This window comes from Phyllobates terribilis, unplaced genomic scaffold (assembly GCF_046119375.1).
Source record: "Phyllobates terribilis strain yellow unplaced genomic scaffold, ASM4611937v1 Scaffold_7__3_contigs__length_470593459, whole genome shotgun sequence".
NCBI classification, from domain to species: domain Eukaryota; kingdom Metazoa; phylum Chordata; class Amphibia; order Anura; family Dendrobatidae; genus Phyllobates; species Phyllobates terribilis.
This window is the reverse complement of record NW_027362767.1, coordinates 152652098-152667231: the sequence shown is the minus strand read 5'-3', so window position 1 is coordinate 152667231 and position 15134 is coordinate 152652098. Positions and strand designations below refer to the sequence as shown.

The 15134-nt window shown below is 42.4% G+C and overlaps 1 protein-coding gene across 9 annotated transcripts in view; it reads left to right on the top strand.

The window, feature by feature from the left end:
- The window catches only part of ARHGEF11 (Rho guanine nucleotide exchange factor 11), a 105254-nt gene that overhangs the window by 30940 nt on the left and 59180 nt on the right, over window positions 1-15134 (top strand). For 7 of the 9 annotated variants that reach the window (XM_073639436.1, XM_073639443.1, XM_073639440.1 and 4 more), the window contains 2 exons: window positions 7062-7094; window positions 8622-8636. The exons of 1 other annotated variant lie outside the window; for it this stretch is intronic. In XM_073639436.1, coding sequence (XP_073495537.1) covers window positions 7062-7094; window positions 8622-8636 — 48 coding nt within the window. The remainder of the gene's footprint in view (window positions 1-7061; window positions 7095-8621; window positions 8637-15134) is intronic. One more of the 9 variants, XM_073639437.1, reaches the window with a different exon arrangement.

Sequence of the window (15134 nt, the reverse complement as noted above, 5' to 3'; positions counted from 1 at the left end):
GCCTCTTACACTTTCATAGAGCCTTGTTTAGTGGTGTAGTATCCATACCCTTAAAAAATGCCCCTGTAGTAGTGATACCCCCTTAGATCCCCATCAGTCATGCTGCCCTCTTAGGTCCCTCTCATAGTAGTGAATCATCCTTAGTGTTCTCTCACACGGTTATGCCACACGGTGTCACTCATAGTGTACGGATGACCCATTTTGTGCCCCGCCCCAGTTATTATGCCTCTTTGTGGACCATTCATTTTCACAGTGTCCTCTTTAGGTGGTACCCAGTGATCCTATCCTTACATATTTAAAATGCCCCTATAGCACCCCCTCACAATGTCTCTTTAGGTTGCACCTTCTGTGACGCTGGCTCCTTTTTAGGTTGCACCTTCTGTGAGGCTGGCTCCTTTTTAGGTTGCACCTTCTGTGAGGCTGGCTCCTTTTTAGGTTGCACCTTCTGTGACGCTGGCTCCTTTTTAGGTTGCACCTTCTGTGACGCTGGCTCCTTTTTAGGTTGCACCTTCTGTGACGCTGGCTCCTTTTTTAGGTTGCACCTTCTGGGACGCTGGCTCCTTTTTAGGTTGCACCTTCTGGGACGCTGGCTCCTTTTTAGGTTGCACCTTCTGGGACGCTGGCTCCTTTTTAGGTTGCACCTTCTGGGACGCTGGCTCCTTTTTAGGTTGCACCTTCTGGGACGCTGGCTCCTTTTTAGGTTGCACCTTCTGGGACGCTGGCTCCTTTTTAGGTTGCACCTTCTGGGACGCTGGCTCCTTTTTAGGTTGCACCTTCTGGGACGCTGGCTCCTTTTTAGGTTGCACCTTCTGGGACGCTGGCTCCTTTTTAGGTTGCACCTTTTGGGACGATGGTTTCCCTGTCTGTCGCTCTGCCCGTTTTTGCCCCTTACAGTTTTAAGGAGCCTTCTTTGTTTTTACAGTATCCATGGACATTATAAATTCCCTTGTAGTGTCACTTCACATTAATGATGCCCCCTTAGTGCCCCCACATAGAAATAGCGCCCTTAAAAAAAAAAAAAAATAGCCTCCCTACCTCTGTCCCTTGGCAATCCATAGCCCGTCTTCTCTGATCTGTGCTTTCTGTGGCTTGGCGCGGACCTTGACATTCTGACGTCATAGGGTGTGTGGTGGAGCAGTGAGCTCCTCATCAGATGGGGGTAATGTAATAGAATAGGATATTGAGGACCAACCAGAATTGGGCCTCCTCTTTAGAAGCTGCATGGTCTGCCTCTATTGTACGTACGCCCTTGCCTGGGTCACAGTGTAAATTCAGGATTTATTTTGATCCCCGTGATCCTCTTTAGATCTTGTTCCTTGACCTTGAACGTCTCAAACATTTGAGTCTTAAGTAAGAGGATGTTTCTGCTTCACTACTGAAATAATAGTGAATAATAATTCCTGTCTGACAGTGATTTTAATTTGGATAGTGTCATGTTTTTAGCTCAAGAACTTCTCCTTTATCCCAATAATTCTGACCCGAGAGAGAATTCGGGTTAAGGAGTGACCAGGTGAAATTTTCAGGGACCGCATTGATTTCTATTTTGGAAATCTTTTTGGTCAACATTGAGTTCCTCATGTGGGCCTAAGTATACGGAACTTTTTGGAAATTCTTTGGCAAAAAAAGAAAAATCCGTCTACAAACGCAGTAGGGAATGATGTCCTCTTCAATGGGTAGGCTGGGAGACCTCAGATCTCTGCATGGGGGGATCGAGAGCGGAGGTTGAACTTTTAGTTTATGTATACAATGTGTGCCGCCCAATGAAACTGCGGCGTGGCCGGTGCCAAATTCTATACTTCTTCCTGTCATTAATTAAAGAAAAATGAAGGCCTGTTCCCATCTGCTGTATGACATCTCTGCCAAGCGTCTCAACTTTTTTTTTTCTTGTTCTGATTGTTTGACCGGAAGCTTTGAGACTTCTTATGTTGTCTGACTGTGGTTCTGCTGACCACCTCTGTACATATAGCTTCATGTGCTTCAGCGGTGGTCACCATACCTCCCAATTTGAAATCCTAGGATAGGACGCAAACTGTGGCATGCCTAAATAACCATGGCAATTTTTAATTTTATGCTAAGCAACTTCCCTACTTTTGCCTAGTCCTTTTATATGTGCCCACAAAGAAATATTGCACGTCAAGATGCCCGTTTTTTGTTTCCTCAAAGTAGGGATACGCTTTAATGGCCCCACAGTAAGATGCCCCACACATTATGATGTCCCCACAGTACATTCCCTCCACACACAGTATAATGTCCCCACAGTACATTCCCTCCACACACAGTATAATGTCTCCACAGTACATTCCCCGCACACACAGTATAATGTCCCCACAGTACATTCCCCCACACACAGTATAATGTCCCCACAGTACATTCCCTCCACACACAGTATAATGTCCCCACAGTACATTCCCTCCACACACAGTATAATGTCTCCACAGTACATTCCCCCACACACAGTATAATGTCCCCACAGTACATTCCCTCCACACACAGTATAATGTCTCCACAGTACATTCCCCCACACACAGTATAATGTCCCCACAGTACATTCCCCGCACACACAGTATAATGTCCCCACAGTACATTCCCCCACACACAGTATAATGTCCCCACAGTACATTCCCTCCACACACAGTATAATGTCCCCACAGTACATTCCCTCCACACACAGTATAATGTCTCCACAGTACATTCCCTCCACACACAGTATGATGTCTCCACAGTACATTCCCTCCACACACAGTATGATGTCCCCACAGTACATTCCCTCCACACACAGTATAATGTCCCCACAGTACATTCCCTCCACACACAGTATAATGTCCCCACAGTACATTCCCTCCACACACAGTATAATGTCCCCACAGTACATTCCCTCCACACACAGTATAATGTCCCCACAGTACATTCCCTCCACACACAGTATAATGTCTCCACAGTACATTCCCTCCACACACAGTATGATGTCTCCACAGTACATTCCCTCCACACACAGTATAATGTCCCCACAGTACATTCCCTCCACACACAGTATAATGTCCCCACAGTACATTCCCTCCACACACAGTATAATGTCCTCACAGTACATTCCCTCCACACACAGTATAATGTCCCCACAGTACATTCCCTCCACACACAGTATAATGTCCTCACAGTACATTCCCTCCACACACAGTATAATGTCCCCACAGTACATTCCCTCCACACACAGTATAATGTCCCCACAGTACATTCCCTCCACACACAGTATAATGTCCCCACAGTACATTCCCTCCACACACAGTATAATGTCCTCACAGTACATTCCTTCCACACACAGTATAATGTCCCCACAGTACATTCCCTCCACACACAGTATAATGTCCTCACAGTACATTCTCTCCACACACAGTATAATGTCCCCACAGTACATTCCCTCCACACACAGTATAATGTCCCCACAGTACATTCCCTCCACACACAGTATAATGTCCTCACAGTACATTCTCTCCACACACAGTATAATGTCCCCACAGTACATTCCCTCCACACACAGTATAATGTCCTCACAGTACATTCCCTCCACACACAGTATGATGTCCCCACAGTACATTCCCTCCACACACAGTATAATGTCTCCACAGTACATTCCCTCCACACAGTATAATGTCCCCACAGTACATTCCCTCCACACAGTATAATGTCCTCACAGTACATTCCCTCCACACACAGTATAATGCCCCCACAGTACATTCCCTCCACACACAGTATAATGCCCCCACAGTACATTCCCTCCACACACAGTATAATGTCCCCACAATACATTCCCTCCACACACAGTATGATGTCCCCACAGTACATTCCCTCCACACACAGTATAATGTCTCCCCCTCCACCCCTCTCACCTTGTATGATAACCTCAAAACTTCCTCAGACAGCAAGATGATACCAGAACTGACCCCTACACAGTATAGTACCCTCCAGCACACACATTATGATGCCCCCTTAGCTCCTCATGCACACAGTATAGTACTCTCCAGCACACACATTATGATGCCCCCTTAGCTCCTCATGCACACAGTATAGTACTCTCCAGCACACACATTATGATGCCCCCTTAGCTCCTCATGCACACAGTATAGTACTCTCCAGCACACACATTATGATGCCCCCTTAGCTCCTCATGCACACAGTATAGTACCCTCCAGCTCACACATTATGATGCCCCCTTAGCTCCTCATGCACACAGTATAGTACCCTCCAGCACACACATTATGATGCCCCCTTAGCTCCTCATGCACACAGTATAGTACTCTCCAGCACACACATTATGATGCCCCCTTAGCTCCTCATGCACACAGTATAGTACCCTCCAGCACACACATTATGATGCCCCCTTAGCTCCTCATGCACACAGTATAGTACCCTCCAGCACACACATTATGATGCCCCCTTAGCTCCTCATGCACACAGTATAGTACCCTCCAGCACACACATTATGATGCCCCCTTAGCTCCTCATGCACACAGTATAGTACTCTCCAGCACACACATTATGATGCCCCCTTAGCTCCTCATGCACACAGTATAGTACCCTCCAGCACACACATTATGATGCCCCCTTAGCTCCTCATGCACACAGTATAGTACTCTCCAGCACACACATTATGATGCCCCCTTAGCTCCTCATGCACACAGTATAGTACCCTCCAGCACACACATTATGATGCCCCCTTAGCTCCTCATGCACACAGTATAGTACCCTCCAGCACACACATTATGATGCCCCCTTAGCTCCTCATGCACACAGTATAGTACCCTCCAGCACACACATTATGATGCCCCCTTAGCTCCTCATGCACATAGTATAGTACCCTCCAGCACACACGTTATGATGCCCCCTTAGCTCCTCATGCACACAGTATAGTACTCTCCAGCACACACATTATGATGCCCCCTTAGCTCCTCATGCACACAGTATAGTACCCTCCAGCTCACACATTATGATGCCCCCTTAGCTCCTCATGCACACAGTATAGTACCCTCCAGCACACACATTATGATGCCCCCTTAGCTCCTCATGCACACAGTATAGTACTCTCCAGCACACACATTATGATGCCCCCTTAGCTCCTCATGCACACAGTATAGTACTCTCCAGCACACACATTATGATGCCCCCTTAGCTCCTCATGCACACAGTATAGTACCCTCCAGCACACACATTATGATGCCCCCTTAGCTCCTCATGCACACAGTATAGTACTCTCCAGCACACACATTATGATGCCCCCTTAGCTCCTCATGCACACAGTATAGTACCCTCCAGCACACACATTATGATGCCCCCTTAGCTCCTCATGCACACAGTATAGTACCCTCCAGCACACACATTATGATGCCCCCTTAGCTCCTCATGCACACAGTATAGTACCCTCCAGCACACACATTATGATGCCCCCTTAGCTCCTCATGCACACAGTATAGTACCCTCCAGCACACACATTATGATGCCCCCTTAGCTCCTCATGCACACAGTATAGTACCCTCCAGCACACACATTATGATGCCCCCTTAGCTCCTCATGCACACAGTATAGTACCCTCCAGCACACACATTATGATGCCCCCTTAGCTCCTCATGCACACAGTATAGTACCCTCCAGCACACACATTATGATGCCCCCTTAGCTCCTCATGCACACAGTATAGTACTCTCCAGCACACACATTATGATGCCCCCTTAGCTCCTCATGCACACAGTATAGTGCCTCTCTCACCAAATGATGCCACCACAACCTAGCTAGGCACAGAGTATGAGATCCACACAGTGCGCCACTCCCCACACACATAAGCATCCCACTTGCCTGTGTGTCCTGACCCACTCCTGCTCCTACACTACTGAGATGGTCTCTGCTACCCAGTTATATTACCTGAGAATGTAATTTCACCTGAAGGTCCATCAGTCTCTGCCCAGATGGAAGGTGGAGGAGTGATCAGATGGTTGCCTGCTGCACCATTGTGTTAACCTGTATCTCTGCCCTATAAAGTTGAAACCCTGATATACCTCTGACCTCCCTGGGGCAGCTCCCCAAATTTGGGACTGTCCGTATCAATTCGGGATGGTTGAGAGGACGTCAAGTGGCTGACGAGCATCTTGAAGTACCACAGTCTGGAGATAAGAGAACTATAAGAGGACTTAAGATTCTGTAAAGTATAGGACTATCTAGAGTTGTGTTTACTGACCGTCCGTATAGTTGCTGTCTATTTATTAGCGTAGGTGCCATGCATGTCTTGTAAAATTTGGCAACTATGCTGCTCCGTCACATCCCTGATCCTCTGCTGCTGAGGTGGTCTCTGCGGCCCCGTCACATGACGTGAGAATGTCTACCTTTTAAGGCCATATTTTTTTTTCTTTTACTGAAATGCATGTATTCTGGGCTCAAAATAATTTTTGCAATATTTTTTTTTTTCTTTTATTAAAAATGTTGCACCATGTTGCTTTTACAGGCTTTGTTTCCCTGCAAATTTTACTTTGTTGCGGCCTATGGCCGGCCATAAATCAGCTCAGAAGAACTCAAAAATGACAGATTCAATAGTTAAAAATTCTCTGAACTGGATTTTCAGAATGAGCTCACTGACAGATTTTCAGTTAACTCATTCAGCACCCAGCAATAGACAGTGCACTGCAGAGGCTGTACAAGGCAACCTGTGCAACATTTTTAATGAAACCCAATTACAAAAATTATTTTTAGCTACTTTTCTCTCTTGATTCCTCTGCTTTTTTTCCATTTTCACTTTATGTTCCTGTCCCTTTAAGTGTTTGTCACTGTGTAACTTTTGTTCTGGATTTCCTGCCTTCCACCTGCAAACTCTGAGCACTCTTACAAACACCCTCTTGCTCATGTCTCACACTTGGCATCTGATTTTTATTTTTTATTAACCATTACCTGTACTTACCTGAGCTCGTTTGCAGTCAGGTCTGTCTCGGGGTGTCTCATGCTGTCTCTTGTCATATCTGTCTGTTTCTCTTTCTCTCTCTTCTGTGCTGCCATGGGATCTGCCGTCCTCTTTTGTGTCACAGGGTGCCTTCTAAACGACACTCTCATTTGCCAAGGTATGTAGAAACTTAACTGTATGTGCTTGTTGTGGAACCACAAGTTGCAGCATGCTGAAAATGTGAGAAAATTCTTATATTCTCAATGTGGGGGGTTTGGAAGCTATGGTCATTCCCCACCTTATGATCTGCAGTTTTGAAGAATTCTCTTCCAAATACTGTTTTCCTAGAATACCTGTAAAATACTGCCATTTAGTGCTCAGATAATCCTGTCATACAATGCCTAAACCTCTACCTCTGTGGAGTTATGAAGTAATACTGCCATATAGGGCTAATATAACTAGGTCCTATAATTCCCACACACATCTGCTAGCTAGAGCTCAAATATTTCTGCCACTACAGTTTCTAAATATCACCTCCACTGAGTTTTCAAATAATACTACCATGTAGTGCCCACATAACCTAATTTCCTAACAATACTGCCATCTTATGCCTAAATAATACTTCCTTACAGTATTCAAAAACTACCGTGTAGTGCCCACATAACCATAACCTGTAATTCGGATACAATGTCCTCTATTGCCCAATAGTACCGCCATATAGTGTCCACATAACCATGACCTATTATTTCCTAACAATACTGCCGTCTAGTGCCAAAATAATACTGCAATACAGTGCCTAAATATTACCTCCGTGGAGTTTTAAAATAACACTATCATTAGTGCCCAGATAGACGTGTTCTAGAATTACCACCCAATTATGCCATCTAATACCGCCATACAGTGCCTAAATATTAACTCCTTAGAATTTTCAAATAATACTACGATATAGTACCAACAAGAAAATTGCCTAAAATTCCAAAACAATGATGCCATCCATTGTCTAAATAATACCACCATTCAGTTTTCAAGTAATACTACCGTACAATGACTGAATAGCTTAGGGCAGCACCTGCTCTGTAGTTTGTCTAGGAGGGGCCCTCAGGGAAATAGGGGTCCTGGCCCAATGTGCCTAATTCATGCCCTCTTTGGGAGCAGCGTGGCTTGGTGGCCATAGGCTTGTACCACTTGTAAGCTACATGATTTCTTCTCGATCCATGTATGAAGCTAGATTCGGAATTCTGAAGATTTCTTGTATTGAATCCGTTAGGTCACATGTCTGACAACGGGATGGAGCCATAGTGTTGTCTGTTGCCAAGGGCAACTGAAAGACTTTTGAAGCAGCTCTGTTTAGGATTAGAAAAAAACCCACCATGAAATGACTCCAAAACCCGTTAAAAATACTAAAGCATCTTCTTGACGAAGTAACTTACCCCCTTTATGATGGCTTCAGCAAATTGTCAAGATGCCGACATGTACGATATGGCCCTTTAGCCCCATAGTTTCAACTTTTGCTTTGGGTCACCTGGCCATTTTACTTGATGAGGCCAGATGGGTAACGTCATACTTAAGCCGCCATCTTTGTGGAAGCCCTCTCCTTTTTTGCCCACACGTTGAGGTGATGGCTCATTTGTCTGTTACTAACTTTGTGTCTGTCTCTTTCTCTCGTCCATTTCACCTCTGCCGCTGTCTCATCCTCCTATATCAGCCCCATTGCAGCCTGGTAAGATGCGACTGTCGATGTTTATTGCATGTGAAGTGAATGCCCTTCTTTTCCCTCATCCCGATGACCTGTAAATGTTCCCAATGTTTTTCGCCATCATGATTAGTACCTGCCCTTATAGGATTTTTAAACCCCATGGACCAGAAAATCAGGAGGACTGGGACTTTTCATAGGAAAAAATATGGTGGCCCTAACCATCCATGGTCTGTCACACAGTCGTGTAATGGTCCTGTGTGGGCCTACTGGAGTTTCTACAGTAAAAACAATGGCAGCACACCTAAAGAACTAAATAACTTGTGATGGACTGGTTGCTATATCCAAAATTGCCTAACAACCACAGATTTATTTTTTTACTGCTTCATTTCCATGTCCCAATTTGGGCCTACTAGAGTTCCCATACTAAATACAGTGCCAGCCCACCTAAACAGCTAACAGACTGGTTGCTATGGTCAATACTCCATAGCAACCACTTTTTTATGGAGTTGTCAGACAAGATTTGGCTTGCTGTCCCATTTTGGACTTGTTGGAGTTGCCACGGTAAATAGCAATGGCAGCCCACCTAAGTAACTTGACAAGGGCGGGCAGTTTTGGCCATAGCAACCAATCTCTGTTAAGTTACGTTGTTTTTTAGGTGGGCTGGTACTGGGGTTTACGGTGGGAACTCCAGAAAGCCCAAACCGGGACATGAAAATGGAGCAGCAAACAAAATCCTGTCTGACCATCCCATGGGGTAAAATAAAATCCAATGGTTGTTTGGATGCTATGGCCAACACTGCATAGCAACGACTAATTCTCCTTTTTTATGAGGTTGTCAGACTAAATGTTTCATTTGTCAAGTCCTAGTTGTAACTTAGTCCTAGTCCAAACTGAGACATGTGAAGGGAACATGAAATGAAAATCTGTCTGACAATTTCTTAAAAAAAGGTCGTTGTTGGGCAATGTTGGCCGTAGCAACCAGTCCATCTCCAGCTACTTGGGTGTTTTATGTGTGTTTGGCACTGGTGTTTACTGTGGGAACGCCAGTAAGCCCAAACCGGGACTCGAAAATGGAGTTCCCACCATAAACCGCAGTGCTACCCAACCAAAACAACCAAGTAACTTGAGACAAACTAGCAGTGATAGCCATAGCAACTAGTCTGCGTCACGTTACTTGGTTGTTTAGGTGGGCTGGCCTTGCTATTTGCCGTAGGGGCTCTGATAAGTCCAAAATGGGACATGAAAAGGGAACATCAAGTAAAATCCTGTCTGACAACTTCATAACAAAAGTCGTTGTTAGGCATTGCTGGCCATAGCAACCAGTCTGTCTTACGTTACTTAGTTGATATTGGTGGGCTGGCACTAGTGTTTACTGTGGGAACACCAGTGCCAGCCCACTGAAACAGCCAAGTAACTTGAGACAGACTGGTTGCTATGGCCGACGTTGCCTAACAACAATTATTTTTTTTCAGTGTGGTTGTCGCTTTCTTTGCACTTAAAGTGAGGACAGAGTTAGGTGTCCTCGTGGAGCTGAAAACATGGCTTTCATAACAATATTGTACTGGAAGAATATTTTGCGGCATTCATGCCCCCTCTTCGCCCCAGTCGCCCCAGTCCTCACCTCCCCTAATGGTGCATTTGGACACCAGGGCAGAAGAAATTTCAATGATTCTGGATGGGTTCTTCTGCCCTGGTGGTATATATTATAATATATTATATATGGGGAGCCTCCTAAACATTTTACTCTTTACAGTGACTGCAAAGAATCCTCCCTACGAGGACCCACCCATAACTAGTCCTATTTGAGGGCAACCGTGCAAGTCTGTGACCCCTTAGGAGTGGTTGGCGGTATATTTCCTGTTACAGTGATGGCACTGAAAGGGTTACACGCGGTGGCGGGACATGCCTTGAAGGTTATTGCTCTTCGTCCTTTGTGTTACTTCAGTTTTCTTTCAGAATTCCTGCATTGCCGAGAAGAATGTAAAGAATGCACGAGCTGAATTTCCACTTACCTCCGTCATTGTGTCCTTTGTTGCGACCGTCCTTCCTGTTTTTTCCTTATTTTAAATATATACGGTATATAATATTTTACATTAGTCAGATTTTTCTGCGCTGTGGTGCGGGCTGCAGGAGCCTCACTTTGAGGCTTCATTTTATCAGAAATGGAATGATGGTCCGCGCTCTTTTTTGTCCTCCTTGTTGGCTTGCGGTGAGCTTGTGCTCATGCCCAGGAGCCAGTCAGAAGAAGTAGAGCTACAGCATAAAATTTAAGGGAGAGAGAGAATAATAATCTGATGAGTTGGGATGTGGATTTCTATCTTTTCCCTAAATTATACGCTGCAGCTCTACTTCTCCTGACTGGCTCCTTGGCATGAGCACAAGCTCACCGCAAACTAACGAAGAAGTCCTTGTATAGAGAACAGCAGAATGATAGTCCGCTCACTAGTAACGACTGCCTGGTTGCCTTTTTGTTGGGCTTATTCTTGCATACATCAGCCAGTCAGAAGAAGAGCTGCAGTGTAAAATATGGAGGAGAGGCAGAATCCACAATCTGACTCCTTTAGACACCTAGGTTTTTATTCTGATTACCTTGGACTCCATCTTTAGCTACGATGTACGAGAAATGTAATAGTCCACTTTCTAAATAATGACTTCTTGGTTGGCTTGTGGTGGGCTTAGGCTTACACCCAGAAGCCAGTCAGAAGAAGTAGAGCTGCAGTGTAAAAAATGGGGGAGAATAAAAACAGTGTCTCTGAGTCAGTAGGGGGATTTCTGACTGTAGAGATAATGCAGCACTGTCATTGGTCACTATTTATGAGAAATGTTATGGTGGTATGCGGGTGACTTATTGGTTAGCTTCTGGTGGACTTGTGCTCATACCCAGCAGCCATTTGGAAGAAGTAGAGTAGCAGTGTAAAGTATAAGGGAGTGAAAGTGAAATTTATTATATGAGAAAGTAGAAGAACATGTTCTACAGTTTGTGTGTCTGGGAAATTTGGGTTGTGATTTTCTGGGTAATCAGTGAAGGGTGCTGCTATTCCTTTTTGAAAAATCTATATTAATCATGGTTTAATCTTTCATATTACATAATTTATTTAAAAATAACCCGTCACTTGCCATAAATTTTTACTCTGTGTAAAAGCCGCTGTTCTCCTGAATCCGGCGATGGTTTTCTTTTCTTCATGCGCCTCTCGGTTCCTGAGATATGGCCTCTTCTCTGTATATAATAAATCTAATCTAGTTTGCCAAGTGAGTGTGGTCTTAACCTCTCCTGTGGGCGTGTTGTTGTTTACCACACCCATTTGACCAACAAGACTAGATTTCTATACAGGGAAGAAGAGGCCATATCTCAGGAACGGAGAGGCGCAGGAGCAAAAGAAAAATATCGCCGGATTCAGGAGAACAGCGGCATTTACACCAGGTAAAAAAAATCTGCATGTTTATGGCAAGTCACTGGTCCTCTTTAGTTTGCAGAATCCAAGGATCACGTGACTTCCTTACATTTACACGTGCACAGTCCGCTTTCTGGCATACATTATTTGTCGTTGACAGGTCAAGGTGAGCCTGCCTTCAGCTTAAAGGGCAACACACACTTTTGTATTTTCGTAGGAGCTTGCACAAGGCAGATTAGCCTCCGGGGGGGAAAAAGTTTTGAAAATCAATTTTTAAGACTTAACAGGAATGTGAATCCGGATAATGTATACATATAATAAAAAGAGGACATGGTTTATCTTCTACAGTTTCGTCTTTACCCATAAAAGGAAATCTGGCGCGGATCTATAGATCCTGAATAACCATGGCTGTAATAAGTGTGTAGAAGTGAAGACGGGGAAAACCAACTGCCTGCACTAAGGATTATTGACTTCCTTCAGTGTCGGCTCTGGGTAAACAGAAGAAATCCAGAATAATATTGTGAACGTGGTTTATAAACCTATTAGCCCATTCTATGGCTTCTGCGAACTACAATTCCCAGCGTGACAGTTACAGAATTTATAACGTTTATTATACTTTATCGCGACAATTATCCTAATATGAAACCTATCACTAACTCTTCAATTAACTTGGGATAAATATGGTGATTCAAAGGGAAAATATGGGGAAGAGTTTACTACAGATCCACAACTGCACATTATTGCTGCTATGTTGTAAGGAAGGTTACATTGTTGTGTTTGCTCAGTACAGTTGTTTTCACAATTGCCAGTGATATTTATTTTTTTAATATATGATACTTTCTTTTTAAAGATGTTTTCTTTATACCTAATTCCATAGCATAGAGGCAGTATTATAGTAGTTATATTCTTGTACATAGGGGGCAGTATTATAGTAGTTATATTCTTGTACATAGGGGGCAGTATTATAGTAGTTATATTCTTGTACATAGGGGGCAGTATTATAGTAATTATATTCTTGTACATAGGGGCAGTATTATAGTAGTTATATTCTTGTATATAGGGGGCAGTATTATAGTAGTTATATTCTTGTACATAGGGGGCAGTATTATAGTAGTTATATTCTTGTACATAGGAGCAGTATTATAGTAGTTATATTCTTGTACATAGGAGCAGTATTATAGTAGTTATATTCTTGTACATAGGGGGCAGTATTATAGTAATTATATTCTTGTACATAGGGGCAGTATTATAGTAGTTATATTCTTGTACATAGGGGCAGTATTATAGTAGTTATATTCTTGTACATAGGGGCAGTATTATAGTAGTTATATCCTTGTATATACGAGCAGTATTATAGTAGTTATATTCTTGTACATAGGAGCAGTATTATAGTAGTTATATTCTTGTACATCGGAGCAGTATTATAGTAGTTATATTCTTGTACATAGGAGCAGTATTATAGTAGTTATATTCTTGTATATAGGGGCAGTATTATAGTAGTTATATTCTTGTACATAGGGGTAGTATTATAGTAGTTATATTCTTGTACATAGGAGCAGTATTATAGTAGTTATATTCTTGTAAATAGGAGCAGTATTATAGTAGTTATATTCTTGTACATAGGGGTAGTATTATAGTAGTTATATTCTTGTACATAGGGGCAGTATTATAGTAGTTATATTCTTGTACATAGGAGCAGTATTATAGTAGTTATATTCTTGTACATAGGGGCAGTATTATAGTAGTTATATTCTTGTACATAGGAGCAGTATTATAGTAGTTATATTCTTGTACATAGGGGTAGTATTATAGTAGTTATATTCTTGTACATAGGGGGCAGTATTATAGTAGTTATATTCTTGTACATAGGGGGCAGTATTATAGTAGTTATATTCTTGTACATAGGAGCAGTATTATAGTGGTTATATTCTTGTACATAGAAGTAGTATTATAGTAGATATATTCTTGTACATAGGAGCAGTATTATAGTAGTTATATTCTTGTACATCGGAGCAGTATTACAGTAGTTATATTCTTGTACATAGGGGGGCAGTATTATAGTAGTTATATTCTTGTACACAGGAGCAGTATTGCAGTAGTTATATTCTTGTACACAGGAGCAGTATTACAGTAGTTATATTCTTGTACATAGGGGGGCAGTATTATAGTAGTTATATTCTTGTACACAGGAGCAGTATTGCAGTAGTTATATTCTTGTACATAGGAGCAGTATTACAGTAGTTATATTCTTGTACATAGGAGCAGTATTATAGTAGTTATATTCTTGTACATCGGAGCAGTATTACAGTAGTTATATTCTTGTACATAGGGGGGCAGTATTATAGTAGTTATATTCTTGTACACAGGAGCAGTATTGCAGTAGTTATATTCTTGTACATAGGAGCAGTATTACAGTAGTTATATTCTTGTACACAGGAGCAGTATTATAGTAGTTATATTCTTGTACACAGGAGCAGTATTACAGTAGTTATATTCTTGTACACAGGAGCAGTATTGCAGTAGTTATATTCTTGTACATAGGAGCAGTATTACAGTAGTTATATTCTTGTACATAGGAGCAGTATTACAGTAGTTATATTCTTGTACACAGGAGCAGTATTATAGTAGTTATATTCTTGTACATAGGGGCAGTATTATAGTAGTTATATTCTTGTACATAGGAGCAGTATTATAGTAGTTACATTCTTGTACATAGGAGCAGTATTATAGTAGTTATATTCTTGTACATCGGAGCAGTATTATAGTAGTTATATTCTTGTACACAGGAGCAGTATTACAGTAGTTATATTCTTGTACATAGGGGGCAGTATTATAGTAGTTATATTCTTGTACATAGGAGCAGTATTATAGTAGTTATATTCTTGTACATAGTGGTCAGTATTATAGTAGTTATATTCTTATACATAGGCGGCAGTATTATAGTAGTTATATTCTTGTACATAGGGGACAGTATTATAGTAGTTATATTCTTGTACATAGGGGACAGTATTATAGTAGTTATATTCTTGTACATAGGGGACAGTATTATAGTAGTTATATTCTTGTACATAGGGGCAGTATTATAGTAGTTATATTCTTGTACATAGGGGCAATATTATAGTAGTTATAT